General features: G+C 45.1%; 1 protein-coding gene across 4 annotated transcripts; it reads right to left on the bottom strand.

The window, feature by feature from the left end:
* Nucleotides 1–391: 391 nt before the first annotated feature.
* Nucleotides 392–23462, bottom strand: LOC123061126 (probable peptide/nitrate transporter At3g43790). Of its 4 annotated transcripts, none has more exons than XM_044484075.1 (18): nucleotides 23334–23462; nucleotides 23056–23244; nucleotides 13996–14036; nucleotides 13788–13848; nucleotides 13534–13636; nucleotides 13341–13443; nucleotides 13196–13249; nucleotides 13032–13094; nucleotides 3065–3114; nucleotides 2901–2976; nucleotides 2617–2826; nucleotides 2358–2445; nucleotides 2106–2191; nucleotides 1911–2018; nucleotides 1304–1348; nucleotides 1137–1225; nucleotides 987–1030; nucleotides 392–750 (listed from the first exon to the last, which is right to left on the bottom strand). In XM_044484075.1, the coding sequence occupies exons 2-18, from the start codon at nucleotides 23228–23230 to the stop codon at nucleotides 653–655; spliced, it is 1494 nt and encodes a 497-aa protein (XP_044340010.1). In that variant the 5' UTR covers nucleotides 23231–23244; nucleotides 23334–23462; the 3' UTR covers nucleotides 392–652. The 4 variants fall into 4 exon arrangements, 3 of the variants coding, with proteins under 3 accessions (XP_044340010.1, XP_044340012.1, XP_044340013.1); XR_006428502.1 differs by having other exon boundaries at nucleotides 715–750; nucleotides 1911–2044; XM_044484077.1 differs by lacking the exon at nucleotides 23334–23462 and having other exon boundaries at nucleotides 23056–23332.
* Nucleotides 23463–24102: the final 640 nt, after the last annotated feature.

Genomic DNA, 24102 nt, shown 5'->3' with positions numbered 1-24102 from the left:
ACTAATGGCCCACGTGGCCCGGCCGGCCCCCTGGGCTCACGAACCGGGTCCAATGCCCCCATTGGTCCCGGTTCTGGACTGAACCAGGACTAATGGGCTGACCCGGCCTGGACCGTTGCCCCCTTTTCTACTAGTGGTTGCACAAAAGCTACTACAAATCAAGTTCATTTCATCAAAAGATCAACTTGCGGACATTTTCACTAAGCCGTTGCCACTTTCCTTGTTTGAAGCTTGTCGGCGTAATCTCAACCTTCTTGACACCGGTTAAGATTGAGGGAGGGTGTTAGAATCTAAGTTATATACGTTTATAGATACCTATTCATATCTACCTTGTACATGTAATATCTACTCCTATATATTGAGAAGCAGTGCACCCCTGTTGGGATCGTGCGAGACCCTCGAACAATTACGTCTTATATTAACAATCCACCAAAACAATATTGGTCTTCTTACCAGGAACCAAAGCACCTTGTGCGTAGGAGTTTTGACAACAACAAAAAAGATATCTTGCCACATCTGATCACACAACCAAAAACATATGAAAAATATATGTGACACAATACATGACGCGGTTTTTTTTTATCCAGGGCTGCAAACTGTGGTGTGTCCCTAACTTTACTTAACTAGCTGGATGAACATAATTGTGTGCTCATCATTTCAGCGCACTCGGCATAGAGAAAAATGGCTTGAACGTCAGCGAGAGCCCGATTACTGACACCATGTTCAGCATCCAGAACAGGATCTGATCACCTGCATATCGGATGATAAATCAAATAAGTATATGCCCTGATAATATGTACTCCCTCTGTCTGAAAAAACCTGTCCCTCAAATAGATGTATCTAAGTTACTGCTAGATACATTCATTTGAAGGACAAGCTTGTGACAAGCTTTTTCGAACGGAGGGAGTACTTGTTTCCATTCAAGTCGAAAGCAAAGCTATCAGTACAAGTGCAATTAGCATGGGTTATATGAGCAATGTGTTTACCTGGTATGAACAATCCAGTTATGTTCTTCTGAGCCCATGAAAACCTAGATAAAGGCAAAAGGTTAGCTAATTGGTTAGGAATCACACTTGCGGCCAAGCAAAAACTCACAGTACTTCCTACTCACAAAATAAAAGAAACACTGTGCTTACAGAATTCCTGCTGCCGCTGGGGCTACTGCTTTGAAGATTGACATCAGAGTCACAGATATACCATTTGCGACACCCCTTTGTTCTTGTGCCTGTACACGTTTCATTGGAGAAGTTAGAACATAGCAAAAATGAATCAAAGAAAATGCAATAAGACAGATGATACATACCACCGCTGTGTTCTGCAGAATGTTGCATGCAATAGTAATCGTAGCCTGTTCCATTTTAGATGATAAATCAAAATATGTTCATGATTAAATTGTCTATTAAAATCACTGCCCATGGAGCTTATTTGTCCAAGGGTACTGAACATCTAATTTTATTTCATCTGTACGAGTGGTGCTCAATTATGGTTTCTTTAGACCCGCCCAAACAGTCATCAACGTGATTGTATTCTTTTAAAGGAAGGTTTTATTGATCTTCCGACCTCTTCACCAAGATGATGAACATGTCTGTATAGGATGTTACTAATGTAAGCAGCGAGGTCAGTGGCAGAGTATGAATGTTTGGAGGAGCTAAATGAGAATATTTTCTTCCATCTAAGTCCTCAAAAAATTTCCTTCGGTGATTTGCATTGGGCTGGGGGGGCATGAAACCCTTAGCTATACACATATCTCCGCCCCTGAGCGAGGTATAATTTTTCTTTGTACTGGATGGGTTCTAGGGTTTTTGCCAACCACCGATGAACACCCCTAGTTTGTATTATTTTTCACCTTAAACGAAGCAATATAGATAATAATATGCTAACAATTTGTTCCGACCAGAAAATGGACATACCGCAAACATATTCTTAAGAAGCGAGGCTATGTTGATGAGTACTTTGAGCTCCACACCATATAGGTTAGCCATGAATGGATATGTTGCAAGGAGAAGTATAGATAATACCTGAAAAAACAAACATGCATTTGGTACTGTACAGTAGATTAGACATATTAATGAAGTATCTTGACGCAAAATGTTCTTGTCACATACCGCTGCAGAACGGAATGGCTTGACTAGCCCAGCATACTTGGCAAGGAGCGGGTAAATCAGAAGTTGATATACCAAAACACCAAAACCTGCAAGCTCGAACAAAAATGGCCACAAGGTAAAGGAGTTCAAAACCAGTACTTCATGTAATAGGTAAAGGAGAGATGCCAGATATGTGTCCAGTTAATTCATTTTGTGCTGAATGTTTCTCTTGCGCAATGACCATACTATACAAATTGAAGAAACATCACATACCTGAGATAGTTAGCACGGTACCAACCTCCTGGGATGTAAAACTCAGTCCCCGGTATTTTCTGCTGCTCACAGCCCAGAGTGAAAATATCTGACCATGGAATTTACAGAACACATGCAAAGTTGGTTTAGTTCCTTACAAAAAAAGGTTGATTTAGTCCCTAATATGATTGTTCTCTAAAGGGTAGATATCATATATACTAGCATCTTGTCAACCTAAAATATTGTTGAATGTGTTCAATATGCCTAAACATAGATTTACCTCAAGATAAGCTGTATCATGGAGAGAAAACACACAGTAGAGGGTTATTGCTGACATCAACTGCCAGTTCTTTAGCAGGTTCTTTGTGGATGCCATTCTGCCTGATCCAGATTGTTTAGCATTCCTGTCTTCTGAGGTCGAATCAGCAACTTGCGCCTCCATTTCCTCAATAGCTTCCACTTTGTCATCATGGTACATGTGCAGAGTTTCCTAAAAAGAATCATTTATTCAAGTAGGAAATCAAGGGAGAGAAAAAAAACCATAAGGAGATTTATGGGCAATACCGGGAGCCAAATGCATGCAAGACATGCTCCTGCTGCTAGAACCGATATGACGAAGCAAGGGAGGAAGTATGGAAACCTATAAGTAGATGTAATTTGAAAGGTTTATCTTATCTTCCCAACAATGCAAAATTTGTATCATTGAAAAAGTATGAGTAATAATCTACCTTCCAAATATGGATTCCTCAGAGAAAAGATTCGGGTACTTCTTTGCAGGCTGGTACAAGACAGAGAATACACAATGTTAGCCAGAGCCATTCATATAAGATTACTAACTATCCTCCAAAGGGAGATGTTGTGTTCATCCTTTGACAAAAATTCTAGTTTTCACTTTTAACTGTTAGATATAAATTCCTCCAAATAAAGCATATATGTACTTTCCTAACACTGCCATGACAGTAAAGTTCTTGCCTATTGGTACAGTATTTTGGTTTTGCCCCAATTAGTAGATGATCCATTATTCTCAAGCTCTACACCACGGTTACATATAATTATAGTGGCCTAGTGAGTTATTGTAGTAATGGCTTTATTGAACTATTGTATGCACGAGTAACTTACGCTTAGTTTGTTAAATGAACGCATCCGCCACCGCCAGGAACCCCCCTGCACCCACCACCGCTGCGCCGCCGCCGGAGGGCCGGCCGGCGAAGCCGTGCCGCGCCCCGGGATGGTGGCGGCGGGGCCGATCCGTCCCCCACATGCTTCCCCCTCCCCGCCCCGCGAATCCACCAGCCGCCGCCGGGATGCGCCACCCTCCGCCCGCTTCTGCCGCACTGCCGCCGGTGGGCTGACCGGCGAGGCCGCGCCACACCCCAGGATGCTGCCGCCGGCCGGATCTGTCCCCCGCGCGTCTCCCCCACCCCTGGCCCCGCGTCCTCCCGCCCCCACCCTGGCTCTGGCGTGGGCGCCACTCCTCCCAGCGCTGTTGCACGTCCTGTTGGAAATATGCCCTAGAGGCAATAATAAATTGGTTATTATTATATTTCCTTGTTCATGATAATCGTTTATTATCCATGCTAGAATTGTATTGATAGGAAACTCAGATACATGTGTGGATACATAGACAACACCATGTCCCTAGTAAGCCTCTAGTTGACTAGCTCGTTGATCAATAGATGGTTACGGTTTCTTGACCATGGCCATTGGATGTCATTGATAACGGGATCACATCATTAGAAGAATGATGTGATGGACAAGACTCAATCCTAAGCATAGCACAAGATCGTGTAGTTCGCATGTAAAGATTTATATATGGGAAGTCCTGTTTTGGTCACCGGAAAAGTTTCGGGTTTTATCGGTAACGTATCGGGACCACCGGGAGGGTCCCGGGGGTCCACCAAGTGGGGCCACAAGCCCCGGAGGGCTGCATGGGCCAAGTGTGGGAGGGGACCAGCCCCAGGTGGGCTGGTGCACCCCCCCACAAGGGCCCAAGGCGCCTAAGGGGAGGAAGGGGGCAAACCCTAAGGGCAGATGGGCCTTAGGGCCCATGCCTGGTGCGCCTCCCTCTCCCCCTCCACTTGGCCGCCACCCTAGATGGGATTGGGGCTGGCCGCCGCCCCTAGTGTGGAACCCTAGGTGGGGCGCACCCCTCCCTCTCCCCTATATATACTTGAGGACTTGGGGCTGCCAACAGATGAGTTTTTGACCTCTCCCTGGCGCAGCCCTACCTCTCTTTCTCCTCATATCTCGCGGTGCTTGGTGAAGCCCTGCTGAATCACCACGCTCCTCCACCACCACCACGCCGTTGTGCTACTGCTGGATGGAGTCTTCCTCAACCTCTCCCTCTCTCCTTGCTGGATCAAGGCATGGGAGACGTCACCGGGCTGTACGTGTGTTGAACGCGGAGGTGCCGTCCGTTCGGCACTAGGATCTCCGGTGATTTGGATCATGGCGAGTACGACTCCTTCAACCCCGTTCTCTTGAACGCTTCCGCTTAGCGATCTACAAGGGTATGTAGATGCACTCTCCTTCCCCTCGTTGCTGATTTCTCCATAGATAGATCTTGGTGACACGTAGGAAAATTTTGAATTTCTGCTACGTTCCCCAACAGTGGCATCATGAGCTAGGTCTATTGCGTAGATTCTATGCACGAGTAGAACACAAAGTAGTTTTGGGCGTTGATTTTGTTCAATATGCTTACCGTTACTAGTCCAATCTTGTTTCGACGGTATTGTGGGATGAAGCGGCCCGGACCGACCTTACACGTACTCTTACGTGAGACTGGTTTCACCGACTGACATGCACTAGTTGCATAAGGTGGCTGGCGGGTGTCTGTCTCTCCCACTTTAGTCGGATCGGATTCGATGAAAAGGGTCTTTATGAAGGGAAAATAGCAATTGGCATATCATGTTGTGGTTTTTGCGTAGGTAAGAAACGTTCTTGCTAGAAACCCATAGCAGCCACGTAAAACATACAAACAACAATTAGAGGACGTCTAACTTGTTTTTGCAGGGTATGCTATGTGATGTGATATGGCCAAGAAGAATGTGATGAATGATATGTGATGTATGAGATTGATCATGTTCTTGTAATAGGAATCATGACTTGCATGTCGATGAGTATGACAACCGGCAGGAGCCATAGGAGTTGTCTTTATTTATTGTATGACCTGCATGTCATTGAACAACGCCATGCAATTACTTTACTTTATTGCTAACCGGTAGCCATAGTAGTAGAAGTAATAAGTTGGCGAGACAACTTCATGGAGACACAATGATGGAGATCATGATGATGGAGATCATGGTGTCATGCCGGTGACGATGATGATCATGGAGCCCCGAAGATGGAGATCAAAAGGAGCAATATATTGGTCATATCATGTCACTATTTGATTGCATGTGATGTTTATCATGTTTATACATCTTATTTGCTTAGAACGACGGTAGCTTAAATAAGATGATCCCTCATTAAAATTTCAAGAGAAGTGTTCTCCCTAACTGTGCACCGTTGCGAAAGTTCGTCGTTTCGAAGCACCACGTGATGATCGGGTGTGATAGGTTCTTACGTTCACATACAACGGGTGTAAGCCAGATTTACACATGCGAAACACTTAGGTTGACTTGACGAGCCTAGCATGTACAGACATGGCCTCGGAACACAAGAGACCGAAAGGTCGAGCATGAGTCGTATGGTAGATACGATCAACATGAAGATGTTCACCGATGATGACTAGTCCGTCTCACGTGATGATCGGACACGGCTTAGTTGACTCGGATCATGTAATCACTTAGATGACTAGAGGGATGTCTATCTGAGTGGGAGTTCATAAGATGAACTTGTTTATCCTGAACATAGTCAAAAGGATTTTGCAAATTATGTCATAGCTTGCGCTTTAGTTCTACTGTTTAGATATGTTCCTAGAGAAAATTTCAGTTGAAAGTTGATTGTAGCAATTATGCGGACTAGGTCCGTAAACTGAGGATTGTCCTCGTTGCTTCGTAGAAGGCTTATGTCCTTAATGCACCGCTCAGTGTGCTGAACCTCGAACGTCGTCTGTGGGTGTTGCGAACATCTAACATACACGTTTTGATAACTACGTGATAGTTCAGTTAAACGGTTTAGAGTTGAGGCACCATAGACGATTTCGAAACGTCGCGGAACATATGAGATGTTTCGAGGGCTGAAATTGGGATTTCAGGCTCATGCCCACGTCAAGAGGTATAAGACCTCCGACGAGTTTCTTAGCCTACAAACTAAGGGAGAAAAGCTCAATCGTTGAGCTTGTGCTCAGATTGTCTGAGTACAACAATCATTTGAATCGAGTGGGAGTTGATCTTCCAGATGAGAAAGTGATGTTTATCCGAAGTCATTACCACCAAGCTGCTAGAGCTTCATGATGAACTATGATATATCAGGGACATATATGATGATCCTTGAGATATTCGCGATGTTTGACAACACAAAAGTAGAAATCAAGAAGGAGCATCAATTGTTGATGGTTGGTGAAACCACTAGTTTCAAGAAGGGCAAGGGCAAGAAGGGATACTTCGTGAAACGGCAAATCAGCTGCTGCTCTAGTGAAGAAACCCAAGGTTGAACCCAAACCCGAGACTAAGTGCTTCTGTAATAAGGGGAACAGCCACTGGAGCAGAATTACCCTAGATACTTGGTAGATGAGAAGGCTGGCAAGGTCGATAGAAGTATATTGGATATACATTGTGTTAATGTGTATTTTACTAGTACTCCTAGTAGCACCATGGTATTAGATACCGGTTCGGTTGCTAAGTGTTAGTAAACTCGAAATAAAAGGCTGCGGAGTAAACAGAGACTAGCTAAAGGTGAGCTGGCGATATGTGTTGGAAGGTTTTCCAAGCTTGATGTGATCAAGCATCGCACGCTCCCTCTACCATCGAGATTGGTGTTTGCGTTGAGCATAGACATGATTGGATTATGTCTATCGCAATACGGTTATTCATTTAAGGAGAATAATGGTTACTCTGTTTATTTGAATAATACCTTCAATGGTCTTGCACCTAAAATGAATAGTTTATTGAATCTCGATCGTAGTGATACACTTGTTCATGCCAAAAGATATAAGATAGTAATGATAGTACCACCTACTTGTGGCACTGCCACGTAAGTCATATCGGTATAAAACGCATGAAGAAGCTCCATGTTGATGGATCTTTGGGCTCACTCGTTTTGAAAAGTTTGAGACATGCGAACCATGTCTATTGGTGTATATGCATGAAGAAACTCCATGCAAATGGACCGTTTGGACTCACTTGATTTTGAATCACTTGAGACATGCAAATCATACCACATGGGCAAGATGACTAAAAGCCTCATTTTCAGTAAAATGGAACTAGAAAGCAACTTGTTGGAAGTAATACATTTCGATGTGTGCAGTCCAATGAGTGCTGAGGCGTGTAGTGGATATCGTTATGTTCTTACTTCACAGATGATTTGAGTAGATGTTGAGTACATTTACTTGATGAATCACGAGTCTGAATTATTGAAAGGTTCAAGTAATTTCAGGGTGAAGTTGAAAGATCGTTGTGACAAGAGGATAAAATGATATGATCATAGAGATGAATATCTGAATTACGAGTTTGGCACAGAATTAAGACATTGTGGAAATTGTTTCACAACTAATACAGCCTGGAACACCATAGTGTGATGGTGTGTCCGAACATCATAACTGCACCCTATTGGATATGATGCATACCATGATGTCTCTTATCGAATTATCACGATAGGTTATGGGTTAGGCATTAGAGACAACCACATTCACTTTAAATAGGGTGCCACGTAATTCCGATGAGATGACACCGTATGAACTATGGTTTAGAGAAACCTAAACTGTCATTTCTTAAAAGTTTGGGGCTGTGATGCTTATGTGAAAAAGTTTCAGACTGATAAGCTCGAACCCAAAGCGGATAAATGCATCTTCATAGGACACCCAAAACAGTTGGGTATACCTCCTGTCTCGGATTCGAAAGCAACAAGGGATTGTTTCTTGAATCGGGTCCTTTCTCGAGGAAAAGTTTCTCTCGAAAGAATTGAGTGGGAGGATGCTGGAGACTTGATGAGGTTATTGAACCGTCACTTCAACTAGTGTATAGCAGGGCACAAAGAGTTGTTCCTGTGGCACCTACACCAATTGAAGTGGAAGCTTATGATATTGATCATGAGACTTCGAATCAAGTCACTCCCAAACCTTGTAGGACGACAAGGATACATACTACTTCAGAGTGGTACGTAATCCTATCTTGGAAGTCATGTTGCTAGACAACAATGAACCTACGAGCTATGGAGAAGCGATGGTGGGCCCGGATTCCGATAAATGGCTCGAGGCCATAAAATCCGAGAGAGGATCCATGTATGAAAACAAAGTGTAGACTTTGGCAGAACGGCTCGATGGTCGTAAGGCTGTTGAGTACAGATGGATTTTAAAAGGAAGACGGACAATGATGGTAAATGTCACCATTAAGAAAGCTCGACTTGTCGTTAAGATGTTTCCCGACAAGTTCAAGGAGTTGACTACGGTGAGACTTTCTCACTCGTAGTGATGCTAAGAGTCTGTTGGAATTATATTAGCAGTCACTACATTATTTATGAAATCTTGCAGATAGGATGTCAAAAACCATTGTTTCTTCACGATTTTCTTGAGGAAAGGTTGTATGTGATACAACCATAAGGTTTTAACAATCCTGAAAGATGCTAACAAGTATGCAAAGCTCTAGCAATCCTTCTAAGGACTGGAGTAAGCATCTCGGAGTTGGAATATACGCTTTGATGATGATCAAAGATTTCGGGTTTATACAAAGTTTATGAGAAACTTGTATTTCCAAAGAAGTGAGTGGGAGCACTATAGAATTTCTGATGAATATATGTTGTTGACATATTGTTGATCAGAAATGACGTAGAATTTCTGGAAAGCATATAGGGTTATTTGGAAAGTGTTTTTCAATGGAAAGCCTGGATTAAGCTACTTGAACATTGAGCATCAAGATCTATAAGGATAGATCAAAACGCTTAATGGTACTTTCAAATGAGCACATACCTTGACATGATCTTGAAGGTGTTCAAGATGGATCAGTCAAAGAAGGAGTTCTTGCCCGAGTTGTAAGGTATGAAGTTAAGACTTAAAGCTCGACCACGGCAGAAGAAAGAGGAAGGACGAAGGTTGTCCCCTATGCTTTTGTCATAGGCTCTATACGGTATGCCATGCTGAGTACCGCACCTGATGTGTGCCTTGCCACATATCTGGCAAGAGGGTACAAAGGTAATCTAGGAGTAGATCACCAGATAGCGGTCTAAATTATCCTTAGAGAAATAAGGATATGTTTCTCGGTTATGGAGGTGATAAAGAGTTCGACGTAAAGAGTTACGTCGATGCAAGCTTAACACCTATCCGGATAGCTCTGAGTAGAGATACCGGATATGTATAATGGAGCAACAATGTAGAATAGCTCCAAGTAGAACAGTTATTTGAAATGGCACCAAATGTAGCGTAGTAGTTCCATCTACAAGATGACATAGGAATTTGCGAAGTACATACGGATCTGACTGTTGCAGACCCGTTGACTGAAACCTCTCTCACAAGCATAACATGATCAAACCCAGAACTCTTTGGGTGTTAGTCACATGGGGATGTGACCTTGAGTGTTAATCACATATCGATGTGAACTGGATTATTGACTCTAGTGCAAGTGGGAGACTGTTGGAAATATGCCCTACAGGCAATAATAAATTGGTTATTATTATATTTCCTTGTTCATGATAATCGTTTATTATCCATGCTAGAATTATATTGATAGGAAACTCAGATACATGTGTGGATACATAGACAACACCATGTCCCTAGTAAGCCTCTAGTTGACTAGCTCGTTGATCAATAGATGGTTACGGTTTCCTGACCATGGACATTGGATGTCATTGATAACGGGATCCAATCCTAAGCATAGCACAAGATCGTGTAGTTCGCATGCTAAAGCTTTTCTAATGTCAAGTATCATTTCCTTAGACCATGAGATTGTGCAACTCCCGGATACCGTAGGAATACTTTGGGTGTGCCAAACGTCACAACGTAACTGGGTGGCTATAAAGGTGCACTACGGGTATCTCCGAAAGTGTCTGTTGGGTTGGCACGAATCGAGACTGGGATTTGTCACTCCGTGTGACGGAGAGGTATCTCTGGGCCCACTCGGTAGGACATCATCATAATGTGCACAATGTGATCAAGGAGTTGATCACGGGATGATGTGTTACGGAACGAGTAAAGAGACTTGCCGGTAACGAGGTTGAACAAGGTATCGGGATACCGATGATCGAATCTAGGGCAAGTACAATACCGCTAGACAAAGGGAATTGTATACAGGATTGATCGAATCCTCGACATCGTGGTTCATCCGATGAGATCATCGTGGAACATGTGGGAACCAACATGGGTATCCAGATCCCGCTGTTGGTTATTGACCGGAGAACGTCTCGGTCATGTCTGCATGGTTCCCGAACCCGTAGGGTCTACACACTTAAGGTTCGATGACGCTAGGGTTATAAGGAATAGATATACGTGGTTACCGAATGTTGTTCGGAGTCCCAGATGAGATCCCGGACATCACGAGGAGTTCTAGAATGGTCCGGAGGTAAAGATTTATATATGGGAAGTCCTGTTTTGGTCACCGGAAAAGTTTCGGGTTTTATCGGTAATGTACCGGGACCACCGGGAGGGTCCCGGGGGTCCACCAAGTGGGACCACAAGCCCCGGAGGGCTGCATGGGCCAAGTGTGGGAGGGGACCAGCCCCAGGTGGGCTGGTGCGCCCCCCCCCCCCCCACAAGGGCCCAAGGCGCCTAAGGGGAGGAAGGGGGCAAACCCTAAGGGCAGATGGGCCTTAGGGCCCATGCCTGGTGCGCCTCCTTCTCCCCCTCCACTTGGCCGCCACCCTAGATGGGATTGGGGCTGGCCGCCGCCCCTAGGGTGGAACCCTAGGTGGGGCGCATCCCTCCCTCTCCCCTATATATACTTGAGGACTTGGGGCTGCCAACAGATGAGTTTTTGACCTCTCCCTGGCGCAGCCCTACCTCTCTTTCTCCTCATATCTCGCGGTGCTTGGCGAAGCCCTGCTGGATCACCACGCTCCTCCACCACCACCACGCCGTTGTGCTGCTGCTGGATGGAGTCTTCCTCAACCTCTCCCTCTCTCCTTGCTGGATCAAGGCATGGGAGACGTCACCGGGCTGTACGTGTGTTGAACGCGGAGGTGCCGTCCGTTCGGCACTAGGATCTCCGGTGATTTGGATCACGACGAGTACGACTCCTTCAACCCCGTTCTCTTGAACGCTTCCGCTTAGCGATCTACAAGGGTATGTAGATGCACTCTCCTTCCCCTCGTTGCTGGTTTCTCCACAGATAGATCTTGGTGACACATAGGAAAATTTTGAATTTCTGCTACGTTCCCCAACACGTCCCTGCCTGACGCCCTCCACAGAAGACCTTCCCTCCACCCTCCACGGCGAGGCCATGCCCTGCTGGTGCGACTGGTCGTGGGTTGGGTGCGGGATCTGCGGCCGGTCGCGGGGGTGTTCGCAGTCGGCCTTCCTGCATGCGGCCCCCTCGTATTCGGCGGCCCTCTCTTTCCCGAGCCGCGGTGATGGCTCATGCGCGGAGGCGGCGAAGCTACATTGCTAGAGGCAGTCACGAAGTCCCTCAAGACGGGTACTTGCTGGCGCTGCTCCGGCCCCGGCGAACTTGGACCCGCGTCTCTCCGGTGTCCATGGCTGCCGGTGTCCTCTGTTGGGCGGCTCCGGCCTCGAGAACCCAGCAGTTGCGTCCCTTCCAGCTCGCCTGGCTCCTCGATGTCTCGACGGCTATGGCCACGGCAGCTCGGATCTACGTACCTCTAGTCCTAGCTTGCCGGCGTTGCTGTTCGCCGTCGCCCCACCCCCTCTTGGTTTACTTCACCGTCTGCCCTACCTTGTACACTTCAAAGCCTTCCCTTTTTGCCAGATCCAATGCTCGTGGATCCGGAGGAGGTGCCACCCTCCGACGGCAGGTGCAGCCCGCCAACCCCTCTTCCGACATGGCGGCTCCGATCAGCGTTGGCTTCCTCATCCTCGTTTCCAGATTCGGCGGCTATGGGATTGCTTAGCCTCAGGCCAGGGAGAAATCCCTGCTCGGTTTGCCGATGCTGGAAACGACGGCGTCTGCGGATGTCATTTCCTCCTTGGAGGCGTTGTCAAGGCCCTCGGTTGCGCCCCTCTTCGAGCTCAGGGGAAACCCTAGGCCCGGTTCCTCCGGACCGGATGGCGACGGTATCTCGGCGTCGTATTCCTTCTTGAAGGCGCCATCTTGCTTGCTCGTGTTGTCCCCGGTCTTGGCTCTGGCGATGTTGGTGACCTTGTTGGTTCGAGTTTGCTGCTCTTTGTTTGGGTTTGGTAGGTTTAGCTGTGTTGTATCTTCTCTTCGGGCTGAGCATCCCTTGTCTTTCTGCTCCGGACACCATGTTCACGCCTGTCTGCGTTCGTGTCATGTGTTGTACCCTTATCTGTACTTATTCTGCTCCTTCTATCAATGCAATGATACGCAAGCTTTGCGTATTCGCGAAAAAAAAGTGGTTAAATACGATCTTATTTCTGCAAGGATACTTCTGTATTTTTATAACTCGATATCAAAGTTGACTGATCCTCACCTGTGCAAGAAATCCTCCAATGGCTGGTCCAATAACAAGAGCTATTGCTCGTGAAGATGTAACCTATGACATAATGTCAGACATAATTATCAGCTAGTAACAGATAAGCCTTTCTTCAAATGAATCAAACCGAGAGTCTGAAAATAAAGATGAACTGTTCTCACAAGAGAAATTCCTAGTGCTTGGTGCTCTTTTCTGCAGACTTCTGAAGCATAGGCCTGAAAAATGCAGACACAACCGTGAGTGTTCAACAACTAATGCCATTTGCTTAATTTAATTAACTCATCACCCTCAGTGTACAGAAATCACCTTGATTGGTCCTAATATACCACAGAGTAACCCAAGTAGCCCCCTAGTTACAATTGCCATCCAGTAAGTCGTGCTAAGGCCGAAAAGGGTGTTAAATACGATCCTGAAAAAGAAGTAGTAGCGTAGGATTAATTTTGATTGAATTGAATGGAGTACGAAATATGTTTTCATAATCTAACTGAATTTTCCATACACTGAGAGGATACTGATAACAATGCAAGGCTTCCTCCCATATTTGTCAGCAAAAATGCCCCATGGCACAGCACTGATGGTTCTTCCAAGGAAATAAGCAGCCCCTTGAGACAGAGTATACAGTCAGTAGCTAATAGTCGAAAAATAACTATTTTCGAATTATGACGCTATTAGAGTCTATTCGGTGTACTTGTAGTCTTTTATTCCCTTATTTTTCCAGTAAATTGACAAACGTTGACAGGGGACAATACTAACCAACAAAACCAGCATAGAACCCAATGTCTTGCTCTTGCTTTGCGACTTCCAAGTCCCTAATCTGTTAAATAATAACAACGGCGAACATATAATTAATCAACAATAAAAAAATATAATTAACCAACACAAAGTATGTAATAATTCAACAAACGACAATTCATGCATACAATCAGGATAGATGTTTAAGTTTTGCGACTTCTGTACATACCATGAAGTATAGATAGGGAAACAGTGACTGGATCGGTAGAGCTGGAAAGATAACAAACCAAGTTGTTAGTTAGCAAACGCCAACAATTGATATACCTTAACTTATAAAAAAACCTATAGAAATATGTCCAATCTTTTAACGAAGGTGACAAAAAAAGTGAGTTTTGTAGACAAACTGCAGAAAGAGCCTCTGGAGAAACCATGAAATAAATGCAGAAAGGTACATGTTTGAGAGCATCTCCTAATGTTTTGAAGTCTGAAATCGGAATCTCTTGGTTATGTTAATTGAAAGCGATTGGATTGCATTATTGTACTAGAGTGGCAAATCCAAATGTTATAACCCTCCAGATTCTGGCAGTCATACAGCTGTTCCATGAGGATGCTGCCTGATCATCAGAGGAAATCCTGTAAAAAAGAGCATCGTGTGGCATCATACCGGCACACAAGCATGCGATCCAAATGTAGAGGAACTCCGTGTAGGGTATCCGGTGGTCGGCCTGCGTCTTCCTCTCCTGTCTGCATCCGGGGCATCGTTCATGGTACACCTTCCTGACGCGGAGCAATGGCGCCTCTCGGCCTGATCCGGTCATCTTGATGCCTCCGGCTGCGACTGCGGCTGAATGCTACGTGACTCTTCCTACTCCGTTGGACGTCCTTAATCCACATCAAGATGATGCCTGGATTCTGAGAGTCGCGCGGCATCCTCGTTTGCCAAGAGCTGGAGAATGAAGCCTGGCTCTAGTTGTTCGTGGATTCTTGCCTTTGGTTTGTTTGGCTAAATTTAGGTGGCGGGATGAGAGGGTTGGCCAAGTCTTTCTCCTTTGGAAAGGCTTTACGTGCATGTGTATATAGTACTAGTACAAGTGCGGCCGCTCCTCTTTCTCACTCCATAAATCATAATGGCAAATTATTTTTTTAGAAGTAAAAAGCTTAATGTTTTTTTAATAAAAGCTTAATGTTGTTTTCAATCTATTGTGCAGTTGCAAACCAACCTATGGTTGGATGATTAGAGGGACAGTGGTATCTTCAGCCCACCAGGGCTCAAGTCCGACGATGAGCCGCCTACGGTGACTTCGCAAATCTCAAGATGATATGCCGGCTCAGGCTCTCAGAGGTGCTCATAGGGTACGGTGTGCGTGTGTGCATTCATAAGGGTGAGTGTATGCGCGTATGTATGAGCACTTGTGTCTGTACTGTGTTAAAAAAATCTATGATGGAGTTTTCTTTTGCTAAGAAACACCGTACAAACGCAGACACTCTGTGTTAAAAAAACCTATGGTGGAGTTTTCTTTTGCCAAGAAACACCGTATAAACGCAGACACTCAGACACCGTACAAACCTATGGTGTCTTTTGCCAACAAACACCGTACAAATCTATGGTGTCTGCGTTTGTACGGTGTTTCTTGGCAAAAGAAAACTCCATCATAGGTTTTTTTAACACAATACAGACACAAGTGCTCATACATACACGCATACACTCACTCCTATATGAACGCATACAAGCACCAGTGCAAAGTCTAGGACTTGAACTATGGTAGGCTGGTTTCACCACAAGGAGACACCGAAGGCCTCCACAAATTGAGATTTGACCGTAGAAGGAACGAATTGTATCCAAGGAACAAGGGGATAAAAAAGTAATAAGAGAAACGCATTGTTCATGGCTTGTATTGTAGTCGTATTCTTGTAGTCCGCCCTCCATGCCTCTTTAGTCTTTCTAATCCCGAGGCATTTTTCCCTCATTCCTTTTGTGGTAGCTTACGCGTAAGAAAAAGGCATCTTTTTCAGCTTGCAAGATTGCTTCGCTTCTGGCGACTAGTTCTACCCACAATGTCTAAAGCTACCTTGAATGAATGAACGATTTGTAATCCCCATGAGTTAGATGGACCTAACCATCTGCTCTGTTCACCCGATGGTGGAGTTGGGAGGGCATGGTTTGAGCCCACACATCTTGGACCACTCCGTCGCCTCAAGGAATCATTGAGATCGGGCTCCTCGTATAGGAAGCAAAAATAATATACACTCGGTCAAGCTTGAGACATGGGGTATGTTTGATTGCTCGCAGCCCCCCAAACAGTACCAGTGCATGCAAAAAAGCCTATTTGATTGCTCACGCGAGGCATTGGCTCGTACACGCACGAAACTCAAAGCATTCCATATCCTGACTTGCTAGGAACGCTTGAATCGACCGTTTCAGTGGAGCCGGGCTGAGGCGAGCGCAAGTCAGGAGGGGGTTGGCGTATGTAGGGGTGCAGGCATGGAGGTGGTGAGAGACGAAAATCTATAGGTGTGATATGGCGCGAGATCTGTAGTCTCAATCCCTCACCACCCTCCCCTTTTACTCGCTCACCTCTATTGGGAGAACAAATCCAGCCTCAGTTCTTGACAGCGGTACCGGCGGCGACTTACATCTGTGGTACCGGCGGCTCGGACCGAGATCTGTTGCACCAGGATGTGCTCCTCCTCCCTTAAGCCACTCGTCACCTTCGTCTCCGTCTCGTTCGCCTCGTCTCCGACATGGGCGGTCATTGTCTCACATGGCGGTAAGCAACATACAACTACCCACCACCCCTCCACTATTTTGTCATTAGCTAAGGTGTAGGGTCGATTTTGTTGTTACTTACCAGAACATCGATTTCACTAGGACAAACGGATGAAGCTGCTCGTTCAAGCATCAACACTCGTAGTTGTGACTCAGACCTAGGTCATGTTGGTCCACAAGAGAGTGGTTCGTCATAATTCGAAGCCTGTGATTAGACATGGTCCAATGTTATCCCGAGATAGTGAGAGGATGACGAATCTAAACTACATCTACAACATTAATGATGTAGAGATTGTCAACATGCTTCGGATGACAAGATCGTGTTTCTCCAAGATTGTGAAGATGTTTAGAGAGAGGGGGTTGCTAGAAGATAACATCTACACCTCTATGGAAGATCAAGTAGTAATGTTCCTTCATGTTGTAGGTCATAACCAGAAGTTCAAAGTGATTTACAACACAATTAGGAGATACAAGGAGACAACTTCCCGGTATTTCAAGCAAATCTTATATGCTATTAGAAAGCCCAGAGGAGAGATGATCAAGGCACCTAACGGTCAAACTCCTTCGAAGATACGTACGAGCTACAAATGGTATCCATATTTCAAGGTGAGCAGTACTAACTATTAGTTCTTGCCATGAGATGATTGTATTGTTATGAGTCATAATACTTTTTCAATGCTATCACATGATTGTACTGATGCAATAGATCGTACTCACATGACTGCTATAGTGTTGAGGTCACGGGCTGCAGCATACAAGCATAGAAAGCACTACACAAGCCGGAATGTACTTGCTGCTTAGGAAGGATCAACCCATGATGCTAACATTCTTCAATATCCCTGATAGTAAGTTCTAGCTAGGAGATGTTGGATATGCATGTCGTCCTAGGGTTCTTCCACCCATTAGGAAAACTAGGTACGATCTTGATGAGTTCTCTGCTAGGAACTATCCTAAGATTGCCGAATCTAGCTTTAGAGTTAAAGTTGAGAGGGCATTTGGTGCTTCGAAGAATAGATTAAAGATTCTTGATCAAAAGGCATTCCACCCTTTCATACCCAAGTTAAGCTTGGTCTTGCATGTTGCATTATTCATAACTGGATCTTAGAGCGGGGTCCTGATGAGTACATGTCGGATGAGGATGATGTGACAACTAATGATATTGGATCTGTCCATGGTGTGAAGGCACATGCTAATGAAGCTTGCAAGAGCAAAAGGTTGGAGTGGGCTAAGGCAATGTGGTCTAAGAGGCAACAAAAGGATCTAAAGAAGACGAGGATGGTGAAATTTTCCCCCTTTTATCCATATGACTCTTAATTTGGTACTGTCATTGGTTAGTAGTTAGGACCAAAATGATGTTAATTTCATGTTTGTATAGTGCACTTTGTGGTAAGGCCACAACTAGTGAGAAGGGGTGACGAGAACATTAGGCCAGGAGCAATCAAACGCCAGGCAATTGTATCTTCACAGCCATAACCATGTAGTGCTGCCAACCCATCAAACGACCTTGTGATGCAATGCCGGCGGCCAACGAAGTGCAAAACATGGTTTAAAAACTGTATTTTCTTAAAGAAAGAATGTAAGGTAGGCTCGTACAGTATAATTGGTGCAACAAGCTAAAATTGCAAGTACCATGCCTTGAACCTGAATGGCTGGAATGCATAAATCCCTTTCCACCACTAGGCTATGCCTTAGTTTGCGTTCAAAGACTGTATTAGCTTAGCCAGGCTCTACCAGGCCAAAAGTGCAAGGGGGGCAAAATCTATTTGAGCAACCACCGTACGTTTGTTAAGGGGGCTCCTATCACGCACAGGATTGGGACGATCCATTAGGGACTCAATTGGATGTGGTAGCGATTCAACTCACACTGTAGCGACCCAGGCAAGTACCGTAGCGACTCGACCAACATTACAACGATTTGACTGACAATGTAGTGGTGGGACCGACACTGTAGTGATCACAGCGAGTACTATGGTGACTCGAATGGATACTGTAGTGATTGACTTTTTTGGTTTGTTGTTTTCTATTCAGCTTTTAAAACACAAAAAGGTATTTTTAAAAGTGAACATTTTTCTTAAAACTCAAAAAATTCTCAAATTCCTAACAAAATTTGAAAATACGAACATTTTTTGGAAATGCGGATTTTTTGCCAAAACATTTTTTGAAAACCATGATTTTTAAAAACATGAACTTCTTTGGAAATTCCAAACATTTTTTAGAAAGCATTTTAAATAAACTCAAATAATTTCGAAATTCCAAACATTGTTTGAATAGTGAACACTTTTTGAAATTTTCGCACATGTTTTGGACGCAATTTTTTTACAAAAATGCAAAAAAAAATTCAAAAACAATTGCATTCCTTAAAATAAATCCAAACATTTTTTTTGAAATTTGTGAAAAGAAACAAAAAAACTGTAAAAAAATCAGTAAAAACAAAAAAACAAAAACAAAAACAAAATCCCAACGGGAAGGTTCCCAAAACCGAGTTATGTAGAACGTACATACAATAGATTAAATGGGACGGCTCATCTCACCATCCTTGTGTGTTTGGTCGATATGCTTTCACACAAAGCGACAAATAGGATTTGCCTTTGTCAAAGACCGTACTTATTTGTAGTCTGTGTCCGCGTCAATAAAATCCATGATTAATTGCGTGCATCTACACAAAAGATTCGGAGCGAGTGACGGCTAAGCTTCCGGGAAACTTCCTCCATGGTGTTCCAGGCTGCGCTCGCTCGCTCGCTCCCTGTCAGGGAATAGACGGACCAAATACTTCACCCCGATAGCAACCCAACCGGGGTCTGGATCTGGAGTGAAGACCATACGGATGGGATGGATCGCCACCACGTATCCTCTATGTGTACGGTGCACTGGGAGGAGGGTAGATGTGGCCATTTCGGGTCCCACATCATGCTACTACTAGCACCCATCTTGGTACCGTACACATGCCACTGACGTTGATGTGCAAAAAAAAAGAGACATGCCACTGACGTTGATGCGCAAAAAAAAAGACATGCCACTGACGCGCAGCACATGGAGGATCAATGAAACATCTGTGTATAGGTCAGTTATAAGGTCAGGCACGGTAAGCAGCGGCCTGCGCGCCTTTTTTTTGTCTAGGAAAAGGAAACGCTCTGGACATGGCAGATGTAGAGCAACTCAACGTTAGCTACGATTAATACAAACTTTTTCAAAGCCGTCGTGAAAGTGCAGTTTCTGGAATTCCTCAAAACGTTTGGCAAATCCACAAATTGTGCTCTAGTGCCAAGTTCGGCTAGCTAGCCCTAGTCAATTGGTCGAAGCCTGCTACCCTACCATGCCATGTTCAAGGAGTTAATGGACTAATACCTTGTGCTGCTTACAACAACATAGGACTATTTGTATTGGAGTTTGAAGACTATAGAGGTAATATCATCCAGAGTCATAGAACTTGCGCTAAATGTTCAGTTTCGTGCTAAAACTTTAAAAATACGGATTTATGGCTATCCAACTTGTGTTATCGTGCAAATACGGTCACTTTGCTCGTATCTAGCCGTATAGCCTGCCCATGTGACGCGCCAGCCTGACGGAGGCCCACCTGTCAGTGGTTAGGAGTGCACAAGGGGTTGGGTGACTCTAGCACACCGTTTTTCTTTTCAGAAAAATCCCTACGTAATTTAGTCAAATATAATGAAAAAATGATGGGGGTAGATTGGGTTCGAACCAGCAACCTGTTTTTTTACGACATTGAACCAACAACCTGTTAATTAAACAATTACATCCATCCCACAAGTGCTGCTCGAAACACTCGCTTCCGACTAATGATGTTCGCGCTCATCGTCATATGGCCGACTCTCCACAGTGCGGCCTGTGCGGAGTCCGCGACTCCTGGCGCCATTCGCTCTTGGAATGCACGTCGTCTCGAAGCGTTTGGGCTCTCATGGATGAGGAGACTACACATAAAATCATAGAAACATCGGAGCCCAAGGCAAAGCAGTGGTTATTCACGCTAATGGAGCTGCTATCTCATGAGGATTTTGTGTTGGTTGCGGTAACTCTTTGGGCCATATAGCACTCAAGGCGTAAGGCGATCCATGAAGCTATATTCCAAAGTCCCCACACGACTTATGGATTCATCACAAGGTTTATAGCCAACCTCGGCATTGTTAACGAGAAAAATCAGAGAGGGGCGGCGACAGTCGTCACACACGATCACGCACATACACGTCCAAGGAAGCCACCAACAAGACACTTCAAGATACATGTGGATGCGGGAGTGACAGGTAGAAAAGGAGGATCAGCTGCGGCTATTTGCAGAGATGAAGAAGGAAATTACATGGGGAGTTCAGCCCTTGTTGTCGAAGGGGTCACGGACCCAGCCTCCCTTGAAGCGATGGCATGCCGGGGGGCCTTGGCCCTTGCAGAGGATCTTGGAATCCAAAACCTGGTGGTGGCTTCGGATTGCCAACAGGTGGTATCTGATATCAACAAAAACGCTAGGGGAACATATGGAGCGATTGTTAGCGAGATTAATCTTAGAGCACCTCCCTTGCACTGTACTTTTGTTTATGAGAGTCGTGCTGTCAATGTCGGTTAGCAAAGTTTTCTTTTTCTAGAGGTCGAGGACGCCATGTCTGGTTTGGTGCTCCTCATGATGTCAGATGTATCCCATTCCAAGTGGACTTCATGAATAAAGTTGGATTTTACCCCTAAAAAAAACCAGTGCTGCCCGATGTTGTACATGCACAACTAAAATCTATTTGATTACACACAAAAGCACGTCAAGTTATTCTAAAAAAAACATGTCAAGTTTGTCCAGGTTAATCAGATAAATAGACGCACATGTCTAACTGGTAATTTAGGGGTGGGGCCACTAGTCGGTGTGATACTAACAACAGGTTAGGCTGACCAGGTAACTAGACTAATCTACACAAGGCCCACCTGTCAGTGGGTCAACCAAAAATTTGTAACTTGGGCGCATGGATAATTCCGCAGGGAAAAAAGGAGCCCGATGGATTCCATTCCTCGACCTCAAGTGTGAAACCGCAGGAGCTAACCACTACACCAAGTACCTATAATTGTCTAAAAGATAAACAATAAATTTTATATTTGGCAATGAAACTACTCGTATTCAGGTTTTTTCTCCCGGACCGAATTTCTGATAACAGATTGGTTACCATAAATTTTTGTGGTCCCCGGAAAACTATGTTATTGCCTGAATTTTTTAATTTAAATGACAGAAACCATGTCAAATATATATCTCTCATATGCATACAGTATCAGAACGACAATGAATTGAACTTGCGATTTTTCAAATTTGAATTTCATTTGAATTTTTTGGCCAAAAAGGTGAGAATTTTTGGAACCGGTTTTCTGGCTGAATGTGGGGATAAATGAAATATAAAAAGAATATGCATCCATATTAAAGAAGGCACATCTCTTTATAGTCACGAGTATGTAGCTAGTGCATGTGTGTATACGATGTCTAGAGTTCAAATCTTCTTTGCGATTAAGTTGTATCCATGTGTGTTATTAAGGGGCTACTGCTTAATTAAATACAAAACAAGGGGTGTTTTTGTAAAATAAAAATATGCGCGCCTCGTTCAAGCTGTTCCCCATCATTGACAATGGGCATAGCCACGCTGACATGCCACATCAGCGCAGGATACGTCTGAATACAAGCAAAGTGACCGTATTTGCATAAGGATGCAAGTTAGATGACCATAAATTTGTATTTTTAAAATTTTAGCACCAAATTAAACATTGAGCGTAAGTTGTATGACTGCATGTGATATTATCTCAATACTCCCTCCATTCGAAAATATAGTGCGCCCGCGCTTTCCGAGGTTCAACTTTGACCATAAATTTAACCAACGGGACCAACTGCGGCGGGAGAAAAAATTATATAATTGAAAACTTTTTTCGAATACGAATTCACTGATATAATTTTTGCTCCCGCCGCAATCGGTCTTGATAGTTAAATTTACGGTCAAAGTTGAAGCACGAGAATAAAGAAAGTACTACATTGTGAAATGGAAAGAGTATTATATTACTACTCCAGTATAGACATGATAGAATTCTACATAGAGAGGTCCCACCCTATGCATCTGTTGTTGTTGTCTACTGCCTCCCGTATCAGTTTCGCACCCTTGATGATGGAGAAGGCACATGTGAGTTACTCCATCGTTCTCAGCTTTCACCCATCGTATAGGACAGAGGGAGCAGTAGTAGTAAAGCAAGACCATCGTCGTTCAGCTAGGGAAACATTAATGTATTATAGAACAAAAAAGTACAGGTGTTGATGTATTCTACTCCTTCCGTTTTTAAATATAAGTCTCTGTAAAGATTTTATTGTGGTCGTATGTAGTTCATAGTGAAATCTTTAAAAAAAACTTTAGGAACGGAGGGAGTAGTAGACAAAGAGTACGAACGGAAGAAACGGCGTACGCGTCCTACATCCAGAACGCTGGAGGCTGGAGCTGGACCCATGCTGGAAACAAGAAACTCAAACAAGGTGGAGGAGAAGAAAGGGAGGGGCGCACTAACCGGCGCAGAGACAGACGACCCACACGTAGAAGAAGTTGAGGTAGGGGATGCCGGTCTTGCTCTTGTTGATCTCGTCCAGCCTGCATCCTGGGCACCCTTCCTTGCAGAGTTTTCTCTCCCTCGCTGCTGCCAGCAATGGCGCCGCCGAAGACTCGTTTCTCTCGCTGGCGGCCATTAACTAGCTTCTCTCTGATGAACAGGAAACGGGATGCGGAGATCAGCTCGGTCGACCTCTGCTTCCGAGAAGTGAAGCAGAAAAACGAAAGGCGCCCGTTCACCTCTGCGGGAGTAAATGGAGCAGTAAAGCGCACAAGGTAGGCGTTAGCGTAGTGAGCATCTGCTGCTTTTAGTGCGAGTGTAGATGCGGGCGCGCCTTGTGGACTGTGGTGTGTTGTTCCTACCTGGTGCGTGGGATGGACAAGAGGGTTTGGTCCGGAAAACCTATAAAAACATCTCCAGCCGTGTCTCCAATAAGCTTTCTTAGGTCATTTTTTTAGTACCGGCGCTAAAAAATGCCCTAATCGCGCCCCCCAGGACGCCAATAAACGCCGGTTCGGCCCTTTTTTCCGCCCGGTGGTCACAGGCCGAACCCGGCGCACTGGGGCAGTTGGGGGTTCCGGCGCAAGGGAAAAGCGCGGCTGGCCCACGCTGTCAGGGGAAAAGTCAAGGTTTTCTTCCCTGACTCGTCTCCCATCCCTCGCGCCCTCGGCCGCCAGTAGCTATATCCCGGCGCCGCCCGCCGCCTTTCACCACTAGATAGTCATTTCACGCTGGAAAAATAGCAGAGCTTCGCCGCGGGAGCCCCTCCAACAGCAGCTGGGCGTTTCCGGCCGCGGAGGGGCAGTTTAGCGGCGCGTACATGCCCACCGGGCGCAAGGTGTTCGGTGATTTGCCTGCCTCGGCGATGGACTCGGATGACGAGGAAACGCTCGCCGCGCTGCTGGAGGAGGAAGCCGAGGCCGACGTCCAGGAAGAAGAGCATCTCATGGTGCTCGCCGCCCTCGCCCAGCTGCTGGCGAGCAATGAAAAGCCGCGGCGAGGTGGCTC

The sequence above is a fragment of the Triticum aestivum genome, chromosome 3A (assembly GCF_018294505.1).
Source record: "Triticum aestivum cultivar Chinese Spring chromosome 3A, IWGSC CS RefSeq v2.1, whole genome shotgun sequence".
Lineage (NCBI taxonomy): Eukaryota > Viridiplantae > Streptophyta > Magnoliopsida > Poales > Poaceae > Triticum > Triticum aestivum.
Note: the sequence above shows the minus strand (reverse complement) of the source record. Positions and strands in the feature narration are given on the sequence as shown.

What these genes read in the sequence shown, in the direction of transcription:
- LOC123061126 (XM_044484075.1), bottom strand. Translation starts at nt 23,230, where the DNA reads ATGGCCGCCAGCGAGAGAAACGAGTCTTCGGCGGCGCCATTGCTGGCA. An exon ending in GTTCTATGCTGGTTTTGTTG is followed by an intron (nt 13,637 to 13,787) that starts GTTAGTATTGTC and finishes CTCTGTCTCAAG; the next exon opens with GGGCTGCTTATTTCCTTGGA. An exon ending in TTCTTAAGAATATGTTTGCG is followed by an intron (nt 1,349 to 1,910) that starts GTATGTCCATTT and finishes AAAATGGAACAG; the next exon opens with GCTACGATTACTATTGCATG.